Source organism: Scylla paramamosain, chromosome 27 (genome assembly GCF_035594125.1).
Source record: "Scylla paramamosain isolate STU-SP2022 chromosome 27, ASM3559412v1, whole genome shotgun sequence".
NCBI classification, from domain to species: Eukaryota; Metazoa; Arthropoda; class Malacostraca; order Decapoda; family Portunidae; genus Scylla; species Scylla paramamosain.
In genome coordinates this window covers 15,336,424-15,351,777 of record NC_087177.1, presented here as the reverse complement: position 1 = coordinate 15,351,777, position 15,354 = coordinate 15,336,424, and the positions used below count along the sequence as shown (strand labels likewise).

General features: G+C 43.4%; 1 protein-coding gene across 7 annotated transcripts in view; it reads left to right on the top strand.

Annotated features, from left to right (window-relative positions):
- LOC135114275 (crossover junction endonuclease MUS81-like) overlaps positions 1 to 15,354 on the top strand; it is a 37,697-nt gene that overhangs the window by 8,076 nt on the left and 14,267 nt on the right. For 5 of the 7 annotated variants that reach the window (XM_064030152.1, XM_064030155.1, XM_064030153.1 and 2 more), the window contains exons 2-4: positions 422 to 591; positions 5,024 to 5,182; positions 10,790 to 10,876. In XM_064030152.1, coding sequence (XP_063886222.1) covers positions 457 to 591; positions 5,024 to 5,182; positions 10,790 to 10,876 — 381 coding nt within the window. In that variant the 5' untranslated portion in view covers positions 422 to 456. Of the gene's footprint in view, positions 1 to 421; positions 592 to 4,627; positions 4,713 to 5,023; positions 5,183 to 10,789; positions 10,877 to 15,354 lie in introns of those variants that run through there. The other 2 variants (XM_064030156.1, XM_064030154.1) reach the window with 2 other exon arrangements.

Sequence of the window (15,354 nt, the reverse complement as noted above, 5' to 3'; positions counted from 1 at the left end):
TGTTTACCAGTGCTTTCTTTATTATTCAGTACTCAGTAAACTATCATATTTCTGCTTTGTCTTCTGTCTTCAAGTTTGGGTTTGAGCATTTTTCTTAAAGGGGAGACACCATGTATAGAAAAGAGTGGCAAGTAATGAATACATATCTAATGCAGCACAAAGGAAAAGTTATGTATGGTTATAGCATCTTGAGGGTCATTTTGCCATCACCACCCACCATGTCTCCTCAGAATACAGCAAAACATCGTAGATCTTATGAAGAATTATGACTCCTTGCACACTGAGGGACATGTCTATGATAATAATAATAATAATAATAGTATATATCAGGTGCTGCAGAAATAACATAAAAAAATAAATCTTATTTGATAGCACAATATTGAAAACCAGGCTGGTGGCTCAACCACTATATTCTTTTCAGCCCACGTGAAGCAGCTGGAGCATAGTGATGGTAGCATGAATGTTGAAAAGAAGCAGCGGCGCACCAAAAGGATTGTTGAGCACGCTAATCCTCTCTTTGATTGCTGGCTATTAGAATGGCAGCAGGAGGCAGAAAAAAGGGGCTCCAATATGAAGTACAACTTTCAGAAGGTGAGTTACAATTGTAAGTATGATACATGCAGTGGCAGGACAGTCAAAGGGTGAGTTAGAATTGTAAGTATGATACATGCAGTGGCAGGACAGTCAGGGAATGAGTTAGAATTGTAAGTGTGATACATTCAGTAGCACGACAGTCAGAGAGTGAGTTAGAATTGTAAATATGATACGTACAGTGGCAGGACAGCCAGAGGATGAGTTAGAATTGTAAGTATTATACATGCTTCCCAAGGAGGGGGCATTAGACACCTTCCGAAACGATAATTACTCCCAGTGAGGTCTAAAGCACTGTTCAGGGGGTGCTGTGAACTTGTCATTGAACCCAGCTGTGACCTCACTGAATGTTTCCCTTTGTGTCTCACAACACAAGGGGGCAGTCACAGCCTGCCCTCTAAAGACAGCTCTCTTCCTCCACACAAAACTACAAGCACCTAATAACACACACACCCTTCACTCAAAAATTTCAAAATTGTCATGGCAACTCCTGCACCAGCCTAGGAGCCCCCATCTGGGGAGGGGACCATAAATGTCCCCAGGTCGGACTGCCTTTCTGTCGATGACCCTAAGTGTCTTGACACCCCCCCTCAACTTTTTCTTCATTAACTTCTGCAACATTCGCAGTCTAAGATATAATTTTCAATCTTTAGAACACCACCTCTCCTCTTCTAAACCTCTTCTTTTCCTCACTGAAACTCAGGTGTCTGAGGCAACTGACAGTAGCCCCTTTTCTGTTCCCTCCTACTTTCTCTATCCTCATTTTCGATACAAAGCTGGATGTTGCGTTTATGTGCACAATAACTTAACCTGCTCTCGTGCCAAGTTTTCACCATCTGGCTACGACTACAGAGTCACTCTCAAACTAAACTTATCTGTGCTGTATACCTCTCACCTAACTCCTCTGACTGTAAGAAATTCTTTGACTACTTAACTTCCAAAGTGGAGCACATTCTGACCCTCTTCCCTTTTTGCAGAGATCTCCATTCTTGGAGACTTCACTGTTCATCACCAGCTTTGACTTTCCTCTCCTTTCACTGACCATCCTGGTGAACTAGCCTTCAACTTTGCTATCATCCATGATCTAGAGCAGTTGGTGCAACACCCTACTCGTATTCCTGACCGATTTGGAGATATGCCCAACATTCTTGACCTTTTCCTGACCTCTAATCCTTCTGCTTATGCTGTCACCCTTTCTTCTCCGTTGGGCTCCTCCGATCATAATCTCATGTCCGTATCTTGTCCTATCGCTCTAATTCCTCCTCAGGATCCTCCTAAGCGAAGGTGTCATTGGCGTTTTGCCTCTGCTACTTGGGGGACCTGAGGAGGTATTTTGTTGATTTTCCTTGGAATGACTACTGCTTCTGTGTCATAGACCCGTCTTTGTGTGCTGAGCGCATAACATGCCATGTTTGGCATGGAGGCATACATTCCTCACTCTTTTTCTCGACCTAAACCTTCCAAACCTTGGTTTAACACAGCTTGTTCTCGTGCTATACATGATAGAGAGGTGGCCCACAAAAGGTATTTAAGCCTTCCATCACCAGAATCTCATGCACTTTATATTTCTGCCCAGAACCATGCCAAGTCTGTTCTCCAACTAGCCAAAATCTCCTTCATTAACAGAAAGTGTCAAAACCTTTCAAGATCTAACTCTCCACGTGATTTCTGGCATCTAGCCAAAAATATCTCCAATAACTTTGCTTATTCTTTCTCTCCTTTATTTCAACTAGGTGGCACCACTGCTATCACATCTATTTCTAAAGCTGAACTCTTTGCTCAAACCTTTGCTAAAAACTCTACCTTGGACGATTCTGGGCTTGTTCCTCCCTCTCCTCCACCCTCTGACTACTTCATGCTACCTATTAAAATTCTTCGCAATGATGTTTTCCATGCCCTCGCTGGCTTAAACCCTCGGAAGGCTTATGGACCTGATGGGGTCCCTCCTATTGTTCTCTGAAACTGTGCCTCCATGCTTGCACCTTACCTAGTCATACTCTTTCAGCTCTGTCTTTCAACATCTACCTTTCCTTCTTGCTGGAAGTTTGCCTACATTCAGCCTGTTCCTAAAAAGGGTGACCATTCTAATCCCTCAAACTACCACCCTATTGCTTTAATTTCCTGCCTATCTAAAGTTTTTGAATCTATCTTCAACAGGAAGGTTCTTAAACATTTATCACTTCACAACCTTCTATCTGATCAGTAGTATGGGTTCCGTCAAGGCTGCTCTACTGGTGATCTGGCTTTCCTTACTGAGTCTTGGTCATCCTCTTTTAGAGATTTTGGTGAAACTTTTGCTGTTGCCTTGGACATATCAAAAGCTTTCGATAGAGTCTGGCACAAAGCTTTGATTTCCAAACTACCCTCCTAGGGCTTCTATCCTTCTCTCAGTAACTTCATCTCAAGTTTTCTTTCTGACCGTTCTATTGCTGCTGTAGTAGACGGTCACTGTTCTTCTCCTAAATCTATTAACAGTGGTGTTACTCAGGGTTCTGTCCTGTCACCCACTCTCTTCTTATTATTCATTAATGATCTTCTAAACCAAACTTCTTGTTCTATCCACTCCTATGCTGATGATACCACCCTGCACTTTTTCACAGACATCCAACCCTTCAGGAAGTAAACATTTCACGCAGGGAAGCCTCAGAACACTTGACTTCTGATCTTTCTAAAATTTCTGATTGGGGCAGAGCAAACTTAGTATTGTTCAATGCCTCAAAAACTCAATTCCTCCATCTATCAACTTGACACATCCTTCCAGACATCTATCCCCTCTTCTTCAATGACACTCAGCTGTCCTCCTCTTCTACACTGAACATCCTCGGTCTGTCTTTTACTTATAATCTGAACTGGAAACTTCACATCTCATCTCTAACCAAAACAGCTTCTATGAAGTTAGGCATTCTGAGATGTCTCCACCAGTTTTTCTCAACCCCCCCCTCCCCAGCTGCTAACTCTGTACAAGGGCCTTATCCGTCCATGTATGGAGTGTGCTTCGCATGTCTGGGGGATTCCACTCATACTGCTCTTCTAGACAGGGTGGAAGGTGGAATCAAAAGCTTTTCATCTCATCAACTCCTCTCCTCTAACTGACTGTCTTCAGCCTCTCTGTCTCATCGCCGCAATGTTGCATCTCTAGCTGTCTTCTACTGCTGTTTTCATGCTAACTGCTCTTCTGATCTTGCTAACTGTATGCCTCCCCTCCTCCCGCGGCCTCGCTGCAGAAGACTTTCTTCTTTCTGTCACCCCTATTCTGTCCACCTCTCTAACACAAGAGTTAACCAGTATTCTCAGTCATTCATCCCTTTCTCTGGTAAACTCTGGAACTCCCTGCCTGCTTTTGTATTTCTACCTTTCTATGACTTGAATTCCTTCAAGAGGGAGGTTTCAAGACACTTATCCTTCAATTTTTGACTACCACTTTGGACCCGTTTATGGGACTGGCATTTCAGTGGGCATTTTTTTTTATTGGATTTTTGTTGCCCTTGGCTAGTGTCCCTCCTACATAAAAAAAAAAAAATACAGTGGCAGGACAGTCAGAGGGTGATTAATCTCACTTGGACTACAATGATCATTTTGGTCTGATCCAAGTGTCCTGTTAGTCTCTGCCATTTCATTTTCATATGTAATATTGTACAATATTTTTGTTACATTTTTTGTTAAAACTATATGATCCATCATCATTATCAGCAATCCTTCCAAGCAAGAGGAATAAATATGGATAACATATATTGCCTGTCACTGATGATAATTGATATAACAGATACAGAAGAACCTCTGAACACATTTAAGTCATTCAAGCTATTTGTATTCAGAACAAATTTTTCATTTCATCTCAATCCTACCTATAATGTGTACAGTACTCACAGTCAGCCTAAAAGAGAGATTATTCCGTGTAACCAACATTGCTAAAGGCATTATGTAGGAAAATATTAATGAAATAGTAAATACTTTAGACAAATAATAAAGAAGGAAGGGCAATTGACCAAATATCCTTGCGAGGTAAATCCTCGTGTGCTACTCTTGTGCTTTTCAGTCATCTTCACTGCTGTGGCCATTGGCTTCTCTCCTGACATACTAGTAGGCACAGGAAAGCAGGAAGAAAACACACGAATAGTAATGTAAGTTGTAATGCCACAGAAGACACAGCACATGTGTGGCATCGGTCATGGATGGATGGACTGCCAAAAAGCAGTGTTACCAGACAATCTGCTCTTAAAAACCCTAAATAGTATTCAGGGAATAAATCCCCCCAAATCCCCATCCTTTATATTCCCATATATGTCATAAAAACAGGTCAAGATGTCTCATTCATGGTCAAAGGAAAATATTGTTCAGCATTGAAAAAATATATTTGTATGTCATTCTGATACAGAAAAATTTGTGTTTAGATTTGTTTATGTACGAGGGTTATGTACCCTTCTTTTTTCAGGCTCGCAAGTCATTGTCATTGTACCCCCTACCACTGTACACTGGACAAGACTGCAAGCTGCTCGCTCATTTTGGCAATAAGATCTGTCAGATGCTGGACAGGCGCTTGGCACAGCATGAGGAGGAGTTCGGTGCAACAGACTGGGCTCAGGTCCATAAGGTACAGAGTTTAACTTGTACACATTGCAAGATATACCGATGTATGCAATCACTATTTTTTTTGTTTCATGGACAGTCAGATTTTGTGTTTTCCTTATAATTATTTTATGTATCTATTTCTTTTTAAATACATGAAATGTATTAAAAAAGTGGGAATCTAGTTTAATGTAAAAAGGATATCATATATCACAGCTTATTGGAGGACTGGTTATATATGACAACCCAAATTTTCAAGGCTTAATTTTGAGCCATCCTCATCATAGATGGTCCTCCTTAGTTGTGGACTTACTCATACACTATTGAAATGAGTATTCATCAAAAGTTTATAAGATTATGGTGGCAGAACTGCCTAGCATTTTGGTGGGATGATGAACCAAGCCCCATACAACTGTTCAAGGCTAATAAGCCAGACTTATTAATTACCTATACTATTCACATTGTCAACACAACAATATTTCATTGTCATTTTCAATTATTATTATATATCACAGATTATATATGGCATAGCCTTTGAGTATGTGTGGCTGAGTATTGATACCAGGCTGTGAGGGGTTAGTGCCTAACATTGTCTCCACCTACCTTCACTTTCTCATTACTCACACTTTCGTTCTCTCTTCCAAACCTTGAAAAGTTGAAGTCATTAATAATGATGCCCACACCATCATCATTGTCCATTGCCTCATTGTCACTATCACTATCTCAGGCCATAGTAGAGTTGATGTATTGCTATCATTCAAAATATTGGGCTATATAGGTCTGCTGTCTCTCATTTGCCTTCTTGTTGAACTAATTCAATAAGGAGACAAAGCAGTCAGAATTCAGCTTGTGTTTTGCTTCTTCCTTCCTTCACTCTTTTGCTAACTTTAGTGCATTCACTTGGCCTTGATCATCCTCCTGATGTTATTCTCTTCTTAATTTCATGAGCATGATGCTCATTTTCTGCATCTTCATTAACCCCAATATCAATTAACTTTACCTCAGATCATAATATACCTTTGGGATCATGATGTATAATGATACAGTTTTGGTGGTACATCTAATAACAGTTAAAAGAGTATCAGCCAGATTATCAGCATACCCTTTCCCCTTCCAGGAAGGATCTTCCAGGGAGGGCACTTCCCTTCCATAGTATTAACAAACACTCTCCTCCATTCTTCCATCAGAGAGGGTGCTCCTTGTACTGTTGGTACTCCTGCAAATCACACAAACTTTGAAAACTAGAGAATTAGTGCATATTACATATATTGAAATTATGGTAAATATTCTGTGATTTATATGGGGGACATTTTCAAAGCCCACCAACTTCCAGTTTCACAGCCATGCCAATATGTTCTTGCTTTCCTAGGTAGAGTTGGCTGTGAGTAAAAGTGAGGAGCAGCTGCAGTATGTTGCTCCCTAGCTATAAGATTGGGTAATGTTCTGAAATACAGTCATGAAGTGTATAGCTAATCTATCTAAAGGATTCAGAGGGGGAGGCATTCATGCCAGCCATCACCATCCCATCAGTACATAGATAACCTTACAATTAACAACTGACCTGAAGGACAATGTGGACCTCCCTTCCTGTGGCTTGTGGGGGAGGGAGGGCAGGGGATCCAGGGCTGGCTGAAGACTGCTCTGCTTAGGACAAGTGAGGATTGCTTTGCACTTCTTTAACATGGTGAAAAGTAATGTTTCCTGCAAGGTATGATTTTTTACATGATACCTAGAAAATCACATATGTTCCTATATATAATTATTTATACAATAACACAGAAAAATGATGTTGTGAAGTATAAAGTAAGCAAAGGGGTTGGCAAAGTGGTGGTGCTGGGCTGCTCTTTCTGAAGGAGTCCCACTAGTTCATTTTTCCATTGCTTGACCTCTCCGTGTGCTGTGTGAGGAACTTCCTTGTGACTGATTATACCATTTCATACATGAAGAGTGGTCTCCATGTGGGAAGGGAGGAAGAAGTATTTGATCATTTTGCCAAGGGAGGCACATGAGTCAGTTGTAAGAATTCAATCTCCAATACAATTTTTTGTTTTACATGTCATCAAATGCAGCCTTCTCTGATATTAATTAACCCTTACCATCCAGGAATGTATAAATACGCCCTGGTGGCTACATACTCCCATCCTGGGACATATATAAACATCCTGTTTTAATTTAGCTTATCATCAACCTAGGACTTTTTCTGAAGCAAAGAAAATGAATAATTTGAGAAATTATTTCACAGCCAAGAACATATTTTCCCATTAAAATGTTTCTTTTTGTGCTGTAAAACAATGATCTATTTGGACTGTTGATTTTGCAACAGCAACAGGATTATGACCAGTGCACTTATATGCCTTCATAACATGTGGTTTCAATATTACTGGAGTTTTTAGATACCTCTTTACACTGTGTTCATGTGTGTGTGTGTGTGTGTGTGTGTGTGTGTGTGGGTGTGTGTGTGTGTGCGCATGCATATACATGTGTATATGTGTGTTTGTGCGTGTGGCAAGGCATCTCTCTCTCTCTCTCTCTCTCTCTCTCTCTCTCTCTCTCTCTCTCTCTCTCTCTCTCTCTCTCTCTCTCTCTCTCTCTCTCTCTCTCTCTCTCTCTCTCTCTCTCTCTCTCTCTCTCTCTCTCTCTCTCTCTCTCTCTCTCTCTCTCTCTCTCTCTCTCTCTCTCTCTCTCTCTCTCTCTCTCTCTCTCTCTCTCTCTCTCTCTCTCTCTCTCTCTCTCTCTCTCTCTCTCTCTCTCTCTCTCTCTCTCTCTCTCTCTCTCTCTCTCTCTCTCTCTCTCTCTCTCTCTCTCTCTCTCTCTCTCTCTCTGAACATTGTGTGTGTGTGTGTGTGTGTGTGATCTGATGGAGAATTATCAGCTCACACACTCTCTCTCTCTCTCTCTCTCTCTCTCTCTCTCTCTCTCTCTCTCTCTCTCTCTCTCTCTCTCTCTCTCTCTCTCTCTCTCTCTCTCTCTCTCTCTCTCTCTCTCTCTCTCTCTCTCTCTCTCTCTCTCTCTGAACATTGTGTGTGTGTGTGTGTGATCTGATGGAGAATTATCAGCTCACACACACTCTCTCTCTCTCTCTCTCTCTCTCTCTCTCTCTCTCTCTCTCTCTCTCTCTCTCTCTCTCTCTCTCTCTCTCTCTCTCTCTCTCTCTCTCTCTCTCTCTCTCTCTCTCTCTCTCTCTCAAGAGGTGATGGTGATAAAATAAGATATTCTTGGGAGGGTAAACACACACACACACACACACACAGTCATTTGTCTTTCAAAGAAGCTTTATAATATTGATGTGAAACGCGAATTGCACAATTCAGTAACAAGCGCAATTGATTCAGCAATCTAATGGTGTATAATACAAACTAAGTGAGTAATTAATCAAAAAAGGAAATTAATAAGAGACTGTGGATGATGCATTTCAAAGTTGGCACATGCAGCTGATATCCTGGGTACAGGGCCTGGAGCAGGTTGAATCTCCCGAAGGGAATGTGTTGATATGCATGATTATTTTTTAGTACTGGTATTTTTTGGGGGTTCACCTTATGATAGAAGCACGTGTACTGAGTTAGGGACACTATAGCTCGTGCAGTAGACCCCTGCTCATTGCTGGTGACCTTTTATGCCGTTATTTTTTATTTATTTTTTTTCTTTTTTATTTTAATTAATTAATTTGTTTATTTATTTATTTATTTATTCATTTATTTATTTATTTATTTCATTTATTTATTTTTTTATTACATTTTTATTTATTTATTTATTTTTATTTTCATTTTATTTTTTTTGCGTCGAGCACCAATCATGCACCCTTCTGTGCTCCCCTCACTTCCCACAGGCCCGCACTACTGTTTCATGCATCTTTTCATGAATTCCACTACTCTTCCACTGCCTTACTCCAGCCACAGACACCATTGTGTGTACTCATTCTCCTGTGCTCAGCCCATCATTGTCATTGTCATCCTTGATCTTTTTGTGCTATCTACACATTTTTAAGTGTAAGTATTTTGCTGTATCATACAGAAGAGATGTGTGTTTACTGTATTTTCCAATGTGTTGTTGTTGGTGAGGTTCCCTAGGTAGCCTTTTCAAAGTTGCATTGTAAGCTATACAGTATTTTTCTTTACTACAGTGCACAGTTTGTACTGTATACTGTACAGTATAACACAGTACATTAACGTTACTGGCTGATACAGACCTTTTTAGGAGGTTGCAAAGTGTTGAAATGTAATTTCTGGGTCTCTTTAGGGGAACAGAATAGAAAAGTATCACTGATTTTCACTTATTGCAGTGGTTGCTGTCCCCTAATACCAGTGATGAGTGGGGACTGTTACCGCCGAGTGAGTGAAAGACCCCCGAGCGGATGAAAGTTGTTGTTGTTGAGCAAGTGTATGCTAAATAATATGATCTGTGTTATGAGAGTTGAAGTGAACTGGTATATGAAGCATGGGTAACACTAAGTTATTAGAGTAGAGATTACGGAAACTGGATTCATTAGAGTAGTTAATCACAGTAGTGAAGATGTGTGAGAGGAACTAGCTGTGGAGAGCTTAGCTGCAGAGAGGTAGTGAGAGTTGTGTTTATGTGGTAAAGTTGATGACATGGCACAAAGGGTAGATAAGACACAGAGGGATCTCTGTAGAGGAATGAGTCACCCAGGAACTATTGCTGACCTAAGGGTAAGACGGGCAGGCATGAGGTGCCGAGGGCCAGCAGGAACATAGCCCGGAGGGACAGATTCCTTTGTACCGCCACTGAGTTAGGGTGTGACTACTCCAGGAAAGATCAGACCTCTACAATACAGACGCAGGTGTTGCTTGGTGATAGGCCTCCTTAAGACCTCAAACACGTTTGACTGTAGCTGGCCAGAGGCAGCTAAAGGATTTTAGACCCACATGGTGACGCAAATGCAATAAACGATTTGCGTCACTGTGTGGGTCTAAAATCCTTTAGCTGCCTCCAGGCAGCTATAGGGACCACTGTACTTTCCACCACAAATTCATGGGGGTACTAAATGATATCACTTGTTCTTTACATACTATAGTATTTTATCATTTGCCTATTCCACATTTATATTCTGTGTGTTTACAGCCATCTCTCATTAACTACAGTTTCAGTTTCTACAGTTTCATTTTTACACTGATTGCTACCAACCACAAATAAAAATAACAGATGAGGCAATGAGAGGTAACGTACAAGTGTTCGCCACTTTTTTCCTTATTTATTTATTTATGTATTTATTTTATTTATTTATTTATTTATTTTTATTCTATTTATTTAATTTTTTTTTTTTTTTTTAGTTAATTGATAAATAAACTTTTTACAACTATTTATATGTAGTTTTCTTTACTTAAACAGGGTTATTCTTAAGGGGGGGCACTAATTTTCCATGGATTTTCCTTATCCACAGGTGTGTCTATTACCCAACCCCTGTGAATAATAAGGGATCACTGTATCTTGCCTTTATCTCTGTGACAATGATCATAGTTACCCAAGGAAGACAAAAGCAAGGAAAATATGCACAATTCACAAGAAGTGTGTTTCTTTCTTGCATCGCCCTTCATAGTCTTCTAATTAGTCCGAACACAACATCATATTCCTTGAATGTCTGTATTTTTTCTAAGCAAAGTCTTTTTTTTTTCAGATTAAGGAAACACCAAGAAAGAGGCATAGGAAAAAAGCAAATAGCCCAACAATTGGTGCCATTCCCACATCACAGTCATTAGTAAAGGTTACTTGTCTTCAGTGGTTTAACTTTGATGTATATACAGACAGCTCTCTCTCCTGCATATGCAGTTGAAAATCCTTTATCTGAAATTCCAAAATCCTAAAATTTTTAATTGTGTCATGACACATCACAAATGGAAAATTCCACAAGTCGTGGGAAGGTTTACACCAAAAAAAAAAAAAATGAATTGTAAACATGACAGCATGCCCATAGACCAAAGCTCCAGTGGTCAATTTACTGCCACTGGAGATATGAATAAGTGACAAATTGCCACCCATGGCAACTAGCATGCAGGGAAGATGCTATGCTTAGTTTCTGAATCATTGACCCCCATGCCATGACCTCATTTTATTGCTCACATTTCATTCTTTTTACTTTATAATGGGTCCTGGCAAGCTTAACAACAAAGAAAAGACTGTTATGATGGCATTTGTTCAAGAGGGAATCAGTAAGTGTCAGACTGAAAGGAAGATTAGGAGCAGCTGTCACATGGGTGTGTAGTGAGCCACTACTATTCTGTAAACTGTAGAGGACAGCGAGATGAATGGCAACAACTCGGGAACTGGTTTATTCGGACAAAACAGGCAAATATATAGAGTACAGGCAGATCACAGGAGACTGGGTGATGGAAACACAGACCAATCACAAGTGACTTCCTGCACGCATTGCTCACCTGTTGTCTGGATAGCAGGAGACAGGGTGATGGAAACACGGACCAATCACAAGCAACTTCTCGCACGCTCGGCTGGGCCATGAGCTGACCAATAGCAAGCAACCTCTCGCTAACACTGTTCACCCGTGATCTTGAATGTGGCTTGTAGGTGCGAGGTGCTACACCTAGTGACCATGCATCTACAATACTCCCCGCCCGCCACCCTCAGCAAAGATGCTTAGGGGCATGCAAGAACAGGCACCCCACCCTGGAGAACCGTACTGGAGGAGGGTCATCGTCCTGGAGATGAGCTGGCTTTATCTATGCGATCTATCAAGACCCAATAATCAGTACCCTTGACCTGCAGCAGGAATGCTTTCGGGGAAGAATTCACCAGGGACCACGAGGTGGTCACTGTAAACCATCTCTGATGGTGAAACATCGAGCCCTTCCTTTGGAGTTGTACGAAGGCCGAGGAGAACCCAGGGAAGCTGCGAAAACTTAATCAGGTTACTGCATTGGGACATCAGAGCTGCCTTTAGGATTCTGTGAAAACGCTCCATCATGCCGTTAGCCTCCAGGTTATAAGCCATGGTGTGATGGATGGAAATGCCCAGCAGCTCACCCAGGGACGTCTATATCTGTGAAGTGAAAGAGGTGCCTCGGTCAGACGTGATGTGGTCGGGGATGCCAAATCTCAAAATTCACCCAGAGAGCAGGGCTACAGAGCAGGATGCAGAAGTGGTGTCAGACATCAGTACAGCTTCAGGCCATCTCATTGAACAGTCGATGATAGTGAAAAGGTAGCGATGTCCTGAAGGAGGTGGGGTACCCACTACATCGACATGGATGTGGCCAAAATGTCTCTGCAGCTGATGAAAGTGTATCTTTGAATTTTGGAGGCTTGACATGCAGTGCAGGCTCGAACCCAGTCCTTTGTGTCTCTGGAGATGCTGTGCTACACAAACTTCTGCCTCAGGAGGCGTGCTGTCGCATGTTGAGAAGGATGCAATAAGCCATGGATGAGGTGGAACACATGGCAGCGGAGGGGCTGGTATCCATGGGCGCAGTCGACCGGTGCTGATGTCGCAGAGGATTGTGGTACATTCCTTGTCCATGGGGATGTCCTTCCAAGTGAGGGAGGTGATGGAGGTTCTACAGGCCACTGTCTCCGGGTCCTCCTCCTGCTCCCTGGCAAGTTGGTTGTAGTCAAGGCCTAACTGTACAGCATCAATGGGGACTCTGGAGAGGGCGTAGGCTACCGGGTTCTTCTTACCCAGCAGGTGGCGAAGGGAGCAGTTTTAATTCAGCAATGGCGGAGAGATGACAGCACTGGCAGAGGGACCATGCATCAGCTTGTCTTGTGAATGCGTGCACAAGGGGAATGTGGCCAGTCTGAATTGTGAAGGTGATGCCTTCAAGGAAATGGCAGAAATGACAGACGGCTTGATGCATGGCAAGGAGTTCACGATCGAAGGTCAAGTAGTTACTCTCAGCTTTCAGTAGCTTACAGCTAAAAAAGCCCAGGGGACAGGGCCGTCCTTGGACAAGCTGCTCGAGGACAGCTCTGATGGCAACGTTGCTGGCGTCTTTGGTGAGGAGGAGGGGCTTCCCCAGGATCGGGAAAGCGAGGAGAGCTGTTATGGCGAGAGCTTCCTTGGCCTTCTGAAATGCTTCTGCTTGTAGGCTGCCCCATGTCAAGTCTTTAGGTTTCCCAGCTAGTGCACCGTATAATGGGGCCATGATGGATGCAACACCCAGCAGGAAACAGTGGTAGTAATTCACCAATCCAACAAACTCTTGCAGGGCCTTGACCGTGGTAGGTGTGGGGAATCACTAGATTGCCATAACCTTCACTGGGAGAGGTGAAACACCTGCTGGAGAGAGGCGGTACCCCAGGAAGTCCACCTCTCTGACACTGAAAACACACTTGTCGTAATGCACTACCAGGCCGTTTTGCTGCAGGCGGTCTAACACTGTAGAGAGGTGTTGCAGGTGTTCTTGTGTGGAGGAAGAGTAGATGAGGATGTCATCGATGTAGCAGACACAGAAGGGCAAATCGCCCAAGATGCCGGCCATCATCAGCTGGAACATGGCTCCGGCATTTCTGAGGCCAAAACAGCTGTAGTTAATGATAAATGTACCAAAGGGCATGGTGACGTCAGTTTTGGGGATGTCTTCTACATGCACTTGTACCTAGTAATACCCTTTCAGTAAGTCTAGCTTGGAGAAGATCTTGGCACCATGGAGGAAAGAGGTGACATCAGCAGTGTGAGGCAGTCGGTAGTGGTCCAGTTCTGTCCGCATATTGAGGCATCTATAGTCCCTACAGGGTCGGTGAGAACCATCTTTTTTCATCACTATGTGCAAAGGGGACACCCAGGGACTTGGCGCCTTTTGACAGATGCCTAGGCACTCCAACTCTGCAAAAGTCTGCTTTGCCATGACGGGTCTGTTGGGTGACAACCGATGAAACCTTGAGAACACTGGAGGGCCAGATGTTTTGATGTGGTGATAGATGCCGTGCTTGACCAGAACCTTCAGACAAAGCATGGGCTTCAATACGTCTGGGTAGGAGTCTTGGAAGTGTGAAAAGTCATCCGTAGCATCAATCACCTGAATGGCAAGGTTGTCTGGGGCAACTGCGATGGGAGTGGTGGCTAGAGAAACTGTATCGAGCAACCTGGCACTGGAGATGTTGATGAGGAGCAGGTAGTTGGCCAGGAAATCTGCACCGAGGAGAGGGTGGGTTACGTCGGCCAACACGAAGTTCCTTCCACATGTGTGGTTGCCAATGCGGACGTTGAGGTGCTGGCAGCTGTACGTTTGAATCAGTGTGCCATTGGGTGCCATAAGTCTGCTTATCAGCTGTGGTAGGTGGGGCTTCCTCCATTGAGAGGCTGGCAGGAGGGATCGGCCAGTTCTGGTGTCCACCAGGATGTGGACGCCATTTATGGGGTCATGCAGAAAAAAGTAGTGGTGCCACCAGGGGCTGCCACAATAGGTGGCGGCTGACTTACACGTTCTTTGGCTAGGTACAACTAGTTCTGCAGTTCCTGGCATCAGGACCAAACCTAGTGTGAAAATAGCACAGGCCATTGATGAACTTTCCACTGTTTTGCTGCTGTCATGGTTGTGGCCAAGGGTTGTGTTGTTGTTGTACGAGAGGCTGACGGGCACACACTGGAGCGTTGTTGACTGCTGCAATGTCAATCTCCTCCTGCAGGGGGGTGCTGTCGATGTGATAAAGGGCACAGCGTTAATGTGGCAGCCCGCTGCAGCCTGTGCATTGTTCAAGCGGTCCGCCATCTGCTGCAATTCGTCTTCGTCCATCTCCTCTGCATTGGGTATGACTGCACAAATGGATTCTGATAGGTGGAGAAGCCACAGGGCTTGCAGCAGGTCCAGTTTCCTTTTTGATCCATCGGCTGCTGGGGAAAGTCTTGCCAGTGCTTTCATCTCGAAGAGGGCCTTGGAAGGCCTCTGGTCACAGAGGGGCTGCTTGGAAAGTTGCAGGAGCTGTGTTACTGGCGATGCTGCTGACGGAGTGAAGCACTGTAGGAGGAAGGTCTTGAGATCACTGTATTCAATGGCAGTGTCGCCCTTGGATATTGGCCTCTCTGAAATGCAAGGATAGAGTTCTTCAGGGAGGGACGCGAGGATGTGGTCAACCTGGGTTGCAGAGCTAGTAATTTTCTTTAGGCAGAATTGCACCTCCACCCGCCGGAATCACGTAGGTGTGTCGATCACTGAGAAGGTTGGGAGCTTGACCTGTGCTGCTGCGACTGGAGGGGAGGTGGGTGGCAAGATGCTGTCAGACTGCATGCTT